Genomic DNA, 8,629 nt, shown 5'->3' with positions numbered 1-8,629 from the left:
AGTCAGTCTTCTAACTACTGTGTTTCACCTTGTTAAATCATGGTAGCTACACACTGTCTTTATGGTCACGTTTTAAAGGTCCATCTTGTGAGGGTAAATGAAGCATTCCTAAACCATTAAGAGGTCTACATGGAGAGCTCATAAATAATGTACAAGCAAATGTCATACAATACCAGGGTGATACTACAGGGCCTCACATCTAGTGCTCTGCCAAATGTGTCAAACCCTTAAACCACCCTTTATACAATATAAACATAGATTATAAGTGATTTGTGGAGCATTTAGGGTTAAATGTGACTGTCTACATCACATAGTGAAGTAATATAATAATAATAATAATATATGCCATTTAGCAGACGCTTTTATCCAAAGCGACTTACAGTCATGTGTGCATACATTCTACATATGGGTGGTCCCGGGAATTGAACCCACTACCCTGGCGTTACAAGCGCCATGCACTACCAACTGAGCTACAGAAGGAAGTATTGGTTGTTATAACACAGAGTCATTTATATTAACGGTATGCTGACACAAAGACTGATCTGAGAGCAGCGCTTATGAGAAACAACCTTTTTTAATAGTTGAAATAAATACTAATTTATACATGCATGATCCAAAAAAACAAACACATTGACAATACTATGGTAAGTCTGGTAGATAGTGTAAAACCTATGGTACACACTCACAGCAGCTTTTACCCATTTTAAGAATTTCACACATTGAAAAACACAAGCGATGAAGGACAGTCTTCTTCTTACTTCCTACTCTCACTAGAGCACATGTACTTCTACTAGAGGTCACCTGGGGGTCCATAGGTCATAGGTGATAGGTCACACACACACGGCAGGCTACATCCATCATTTCATATCTGGCGTTTTCACCAATAGCTGAAAACTGAGGTAAACTTGATCAGGTTTTAAGATCATTGTATGTTTGTTTTTGGCAAAGAGAAGGTCAACAGGTGTATGTAGATTGGAGACTGAGTTTAAGTTGTCAGTTTCTTATGGTGAGGTTCTGGTCACATCCAGCGCAACCAAAACCTTGTTTTCCGATGTTGTTACTTTAAGCTCAGTAAAAGTCCAAACGCAGCACACCTATCTCAATCGTAAAACCAGATCCAGACTCCTTCCTTTGTGTTCTCTCTCTGCACTCACTCAACCTCCCGACCCTAAACGGACAGGACCAATCCGAGTGTCTCTTTGGTATGCCAAAACAAGGAGATAGAGATGGGATTTTCTCATCCACGATCACTTTTAGAATGGGTTTATTTATATTTCTTTATTAAACTAATTGACAGAATGGGAATTGACTGGCGGTAGAGTCCTGGGTGAAGACCTCTCCCTTAGCGCCTGTGAGAGCAGGGTGCAGCCGTCCGACACCGCACAGGCAGAGTTGCGCAAGCGCTCCCTGTAGTCCGCCATCTTGGTGCTGCTCTCTGGATGCTGGGAGACGTCCCGGAGGCCCTGAGTGAGAAGGACGCACGCTGACACCACGCTCATGGCGCCGCCCAGAACTGCCGTCTGCACACCCTTCCCCTCGGGTGACACGCTCGCCGCCCGGCCTAAAAACTGTGGTTCCGTGGCAAACCCGACCAATGCGTTTACCGCTTGGACCAGCGCCGCGCTGAACAGGACACAGCGGTTGCGCGTCAGCTCGCTGGGCTGCGTCTTGACTTCCCGGACACAGGCCAAGAGGGCTGTGCCGCTCGTGCTAATGCTCTTGACGCTGAGCTTGAACTGTTCTTTGGCGAAGCGGTCCTTGGACCTCTCGCTGGCCAGGCCCGAGGCATCTGTCAGGGTCTTGAGGTTGCAGGAGATGTTCTGAGATAGCTCCAGTAGAAGCTGGGGCGTGAGGTCCGGCAGCGGCGTGACCCGGAGGATGCCGCAGCTCAGCTCCACCTCGTGGCGGCACCGTGTCACTTTGTAGCGGTCCACCAGCCCTGGCAGACACGGCTGAGAACCCGAGGTCTCCACCACTGCTAGGTATGCAGCGTGCGCCGAACACTCGGTCAACGACACCACCAGGTCCCCCATCTCTAGTAAGCGGTCTCCCACCTCGACGAAGCGGCCCATGTTGAGCTGCGACTGGATGTCGTGGGTGAGGATGGAGAGTTCCTTCGTGCGGGCGATGACCGTGTCGCGGCACTGCTCGAAGGTCTCGGCCACCGCTACGCCATCCGCAGTGACCACGGGCCGTGTCTCGCTGCAGAGCAGGAGGAGGTCGGCGACCAGCTGCATCTTGCCCTTACACGTGTCACAGATGGATGAGAGCTTCTTCCTCTGCTGCAAGCTGCTGCTCTGTGTGCTGCTGGAACCCTCGCTAGCTGACCTCCCTGAGCCACTACTAGCCATAGTAGGGGGGTCAAGCTGCTCGATTTGTGGGGGATTTCAATGAGAAACGTGTTTTACGTCGTCACACACTCCATGGTCAGAAAGCGTAGTTTAAGACATTGTTATTAACGATAACCCACACCCCTATAAGTGTAAAACTGTGAGTTTGAACTGGCCAGAGAATATTCCTTATAGTCCTTCAGAGTACATGTAGTCCACTGTATGTGGCAATGTGAGATTGGAAAAAAGCACAGGGCATTGTATTCTCAAAGTAAACATTTGCTGAGATCAAAATAGAAGTTCTAAGTCATGGTACTCCAGCTCATTATTCTCATACAAAGTACGGATAGGAATTCTGTTGGGGTTAAATTAGTAACTTGGTTTTGAGCTATGATCTATAAAATGAACTATTCTAAACACTTACTCGTCAATGGGAGTTCCTTCCTTTACATATTTTTTTGTGACGAGAATCCCTTCAAATGATAACTTTTCATTTTCTCAGTGTTTAGAACTTATTCATTGTCATGTTTACATATGAAATAAAATGGCCTGGAAAAAAACTTCAACCACCTGCTAATATCAATTGTCGTCCCAGGTTTTCGCAAAACAGAAAAATTCACAGGTTATTGTAATAAAATCACACACAAAACTGCAGTGCCACCAAGGTGCCTAAACCTCAGGCTAAGTGCTGACTGTACAAAGATAATATTAAAAGTTATGAATTTAATCAAATCAAAAAATATTATCGATCTGATAATATTTTAACTACAATTTTAAGACGTGACCTTTTTTCTGATTAAATTTACTCGAGAACACGATAGGATTTTAAAATACCTGCTTGCTTGAAGGCAGGGTGTATGTGAACCGTATTGTCCGTTGAAGAGTTCCCACTAAATTTGACCACCCTAGTTTGACCGGGAGGCTGGCTCATTACGGTTACAAGGAGAGTACCACCCAGACAGTTCCGTTCGACCACTCCTCGCTCCCTCTGCCTTTCATGCATCATCATTACATGAGTCTTTCCAAACAGAAGGCTCCAAAAACGCAACAGGCCAATTGCACTGGCCCTCCCGCGACTTTCAACCTCTTCTTTTTCATACACAGTCCCGTGATAGACACTTGTTCGTCCGGCAGGTTCGATTCCATAGGCATATCTATTGTCCATATGCACTTCTTAGCAAAACGCAGGGCGTGAATGTCTTGTCCGGGGTATCCTGTGTCGGGTTTCGGTTTTGATATCCATAGCAGTCGTGTCCCTGTTGAAATGATGACCTAACCTCCTGAACACATCTGAAACAATCTTTCACAACTAACATGTCGGTCGACAACAAGACATCAGTGAAAAATGAGTGGTGGGGATTCCAAACGGAAAGTCAGTTGTGCTCTCTCTCTCCCGCTACATATTCTGTATTGCCTAGTATCAGGAAGCAGAGAGGGTGTGGTCGCACTAAAACGGTTTGATTGTAGCGAAGTAGCAACGCAGGCAGCGAGGCAAAAAATGATAGCCTTCCGCTGAAATAATATGTAACTTTAAAACTGTGTTTACGGTCTATCTGGCTCGTCAATATAGAGCAAAAAATCCCGGGGCGCGTTCATCAAATGGTCCAATACGATTCCACAGTTGTCCCGGATAGTTGTTTGCTTTCCTGGTGAGTTTTATGGTCCGGATTTTAGGGCAGACTGCTCCCTCTGCCATGAGCCAGCCCTTCCCGAGGCCCCGACGTGGGTGCATTCGACTACCGGTATAAGGGCAAAGTTACACCCAAAACGCAGTTCTCCAAAATGACCGACAGTCCGCCCCGTATTTCATTTATTTGGTTACCTTAATTTCCCTTCTCAAAATCAATCAAAACGTGTGATACTCCGAGACCGCGCCGTTCTTACTTAAACAAATCCAAACTTATTTTACACTGCTCATATTGACTGCTATAACACAGCTGTTGGATTCTATTAGAATGAGTCGCGTCTTTACAGTGCGCTCATTTGGACTTTAATTATGTGTTTCGTGTTTCCGCGCTTCACGAAGCATAGGATACGTTTCCACTTGGTGAGATGGAGCTATTAATAATAACCAACGATGTATATAAACCCTGGATTGCTGATGCTATGTATTGGCCATTGAGAGGCTTTGAAGGCTCTGTTCGGCCATATTGGCACTTCCCAGTACGGTCCTACATAGGAAAGAATGGAATTCTACAGTATTTCAAATAGAAATGACGTGTATTTAAATATTGTTGCTGTTGTAGTGGGGACCGTAACATTAGCAATCTCAAAAATTATACTTGAAGGATAAAAAAATATATATATATATATATATTTTGTATGTTTAGCTCACATAATATAATTAAAAAGTATGCATTAAGCATTAATAAATGCCTTTCTATAGATTTCTATGTATTTTTTACAACGGTAGGGGTGTGCCAAGATGGAGGCATGGTGGCTTCAACACAGTGCATCTAGTGCATCTATAAACTATTGGCAATAGCCAGTCTATTACACAGAATCAGCCAGTCTTATTTAACTCACAACCAATGACATTAGGCTAAGGGCAACAATGTATCAAAACCATTTTTATTTGTCACATGTGCCGAATACAACAAGTGTAGAACTTAGAGTGAAATGCTTACTTCTAACAATGCTTTAAAAAACTACATTAAAATAAGTGTTAAGTAAAAAATAGAAAAGGAAAGTAACAAATAATTAAACAGCAGCAGTAAAATGACAAGGGAGGCTATATACAGGGGGGTACTGGGACAGAGTCAATGTGCGTGGGCACCGGTTAATGGTAATTGAGGTAATATGTACATGTAGGTAGATTGACTAAAGTGACTATGCATGGATTATAAACAGAGAGTAGCAGCAGCATAAAAGAGGGGTCTGGGTAGCCCTTTGATTAGCTGTTCGGGAGTCTTATTTTTATTTTTTTATTTAACCTTTATTTAACTAGGCAAGTCAGTTAAGAACAAATTCTTATTTACAGTGAATGCCTAAGAACAGTGGGTTAACTGACTTGTTCAGGGGGAAGAAGGACAGATTTTTACCTTGTCAGCTCAGGGATTCAATCTAGCAATCTAGCAACCTTTCGGTTATTGGCCCAATGCTCTAACCACTAGGCTACCTGCCGCCCCTTATGGCTTGGGTGTAGAAGCTGTTACGAAGCCTTTTGGACCTCAACTTGGTGCTCCGGTACCGCTTGCCGTGCGGTAGTAGGGAGAACAGTCTATGACTAGGGTGGCTGGAGTCTTTGACAATTCTGAGAGAATGTACTATAAAAATGTATTAAATTGTATTGAGACTATCTCGAAATGAGAGAGACAGAATGCAGAGCTCATGTTCTGTACCATAACAGAAGCATATCATAGCCATAGATTCTTGCACTTTTTGAAGAGTTTGTTGGCCTATTTCATTTGAGTTTTAAAAATTGTTTTACTGACCACCTTTCTTAGGCCCAAATGGCCCAGGTGTCCCAAATGATACACTATTCCCTACATAGTGCACTACTTTTGACCAGGGCCTATAGGGCACTATATCCAGAATAAGGTACCATTTGTGATACAACCCAAATGGCACCACTCTTACAAATCTCGTCATCATATCTCCAGAACATTTTGGGCCTTTGAATACTTGACAAAGTTCTTTATTCCTTGAAAACTATGAAATACTATCCAGTACAGTTTGAGCAGGGTTGGTATCGCAGCATCTCTTGAGAAATATATTTCTATATACTTCAATGAGACAATTAACTGAAATTAACTGAAGGAAAGATATATATTTTTGTCATGTCAATCTTATTATTTACAGACCTACATTTGGGAATTAATATAATATAGATATGTTTATCACGCTGAAGGCTATGAGTATTCTATATTTTTTTAATGTAAAAACAATATGAATTGAATGTTTTCTTGTTGTTGTCATTCTTGATATAGCTGATATCTCATCATGCTGGTTTCGTGCATTGTAGAAATACATGATAGTACATATATAGGTTTAATGTTATTTACTATGCACATTGTGCTAATGGATTTCAAAAATATATCAACCCTACTGCTGCCTTATGCTGTGCTCTGAATAGTCCAAGAGACACAGTATTTACTATGGTCAGTGAAATCTGACTCTTCTCTCTGTTAATGGTAGTGACATCACTGACATTGTCCACTCACAGAAGACAGAGAGGGGAAAGCTGGGATGTGAGGGAACCAATAGGAGAATGGAGAGAGGGCCTAATACCTAACAAACTCTAACCAGTAGGCTTGAATGGTTGTGTACTGTCTGTTCACTGCAGTTACAAGAGCTGTGAGTCACAGAGAAGTAGAATACCTGTACTGTTTGTAAACATAGTGTTGGATATATTAGCTCTAGTATGATTGTGAATGATTCAAAAGAACCAAAACCAAGGAGTACGGTATGACTCAGCAAGTTGTATTCTATTCTATTCACAGCATACTTTCCGGAGTCCTAGAGTCAGATAACAAACAAGGAATACAATACATGAACCATCACAATGCAATACAGTGTGTGTGTGTGTGTGTGTGTGTGTGTGTGTGTGTGTGTGTGTGTGTGTGTGTGTGTGTGTGTGTGTGTGTGTGTGTGTGTGTGTGTGTGTGTGTGTGTGTGTGTGTGTGTGTGTGTGTGTGTGTGTGTGTGTGTGTGTGTGTGTGATTCACTCTTCCCCAGAGTCCTATAGTTTTCTGTGTATACTCATCATAATTCAACATGAAATCTTTAAACACATATATAAATATTTCATTTTACGCTACACTATGGTCTCACTATCAGACAATAAGTGTGGCCCTTTTTGTCTGAGGAGGTAGTTTACTTTACTACAGGGAGGCTAAATAAGGAAATGCAGTATTCAAGTCACTAACGGTATCCCACTCAACCCCCAGCCCATCTGAGCAGAGCTGTGTGTGTGTGTGTGTTTGTGCGTGCGTGCGTGTGAGACTGTCTATGTACGTGTGTGTGCCTGTGTGCGTGTGTTTATGCACGTGTGTTACACTGTGTCTGTGTACGTGTGTGTGACTGTGTGTGTGTATTGTGTGTCTTGGAAGCAGACAACCTAGCTTCTGCTGCTAAGGCCACAGGTTGTGCATTGTCAGTCTCTTTCACACACAGCTGCACAGGGCACGGTGCCATTGGGTGGAGTAGGCCGGAGAGGAAATGTTTCAGTTTATGTGGACTGGCCAGATCTCTGCTGAAGCACTACTGACCCCATGTACTGTGCTATAGAGGGGTGTGGTTAAATGCGGAAGACATTTCAGTTGAATGCATTCAGTTGTACAACTGACTAGGTATCCCCCTTTCCTTTCCTTTATAGCCTGCACACTACAGGAACATTTAAAAGAACAGGCATCCATCCAGTGAAGAGTGAAGTTGTAAGCTGAAGGGTTCGAATCATACAATGACACAATCATGGGGTGCCCAAGCATTGACAATAGTGGGTTGGACCCATAGAAATTGAATTATATTTGGTTGGACTTTTGTTGATATTTTCAATACTTATGGCTGTGTCTTGATATTTTATGTGCAAGTTGGACTGAGAAAACAGCACAGGGCACTGTTTTCCCTGTAAATATATACTTTTTAATTTAAATATTTAATTTAAATAAGTAAATTAAGCAATAAGGATGTCATTTTCCTTAAAGTCAAGTTTTTTAGATGACTAATGTTACCCCCCCACCCCAAAAAAATACATAAATATATGTAATTTTGTTCTTGAAACATTTAATTGAAATATTGTGGAATTCCATTCATTCCTATGGAGGACTGCTTTTACTGAGGAGTGCCAATATGGCCGACCAGCGGCTTCGAAGCCTCTCAATGGCAAATGTATAGATGGATTAGCTGACAACGTCACAAAAACCATGCTCATGCTTCAATTGGGCAGAAGTCCATGATTTGTTGTGATTCTGCATGTCCAGATAGCTACCAACAATGACAAGAAACTGCCATGTTGGGAATCGGAAGTGACTTGTTTAAGCTAGTTTGATCTTGTTCTTCATCTCATGTCTTGTGAGGTGTTGCCATATTAGCATTGACTAATTTCATGCCAATGCTAATATAGCAAAAATGTGCAGGCTAGCTAACCAACAACTGTACCGATGTATTTGATAGACAACAGTGGCATGTATTAATGGATTACAAGGGAAGCCAGGCTTCCCCCAAAAAATTACCAATAAAAAATATATAATTCTCCTTCAATTTGCAAGAGGCACAATTTATCTCATCAGAGAAAGCATCTGAGTGAGCGAAACAGCACCTCTCCGTCTCTGTATGTGTAGCCCATATATCTGAGGCTG

The 8,629-nt window shown here is 42.5% G+C and overlaps 1 protein-coding gene across 1 annotated transcript; it reads right to left on the bottom strand.

Annotated features, from left to right (window-relative positions):
• Positions 1-555: 555 nt before the first annotated feature.
• Positions 556-4,323, bottom strand: tlnrd1 (talin rod domain containing 1). The gene has a single exon (XM_046335269.1). It carries the CDS (start codon positions 2,349-2,351, stop codon positions 1,287-1,289), a length of 1,065 nt encoding a protein of 354 aa, XP_046191225.1. The 5' UTR covers positions 2,352-4,323; the 3' UTR covers positions 556-1,286.
• Positions 4,324-8,629: the final 4,306 nt, after the last annotated feature.

The sequence above is a fragment of the Oncorhynchus gorbuscha genome, unplaced genomic scaffold (genome assembly GCF_021184085.1).
Source record: "Oncorhynchus gorbuscha isolate QuinsamMale2020 ecotype Even-year unplaced genomic scaffold, OgorEven_v1.0 Un_scaffold_694, whole genome shotgun sequence".
Lineage (NCBI taxonomy): Eukaryota > Metazoa > Chordata > Actinopteri > Salmoniformes > Salmonidae > Oncorhynchus > Oncorhynchus gorbuscha.
This window is presented reverse-complemented; position numbering and strand designations above follow the sequence as displayed.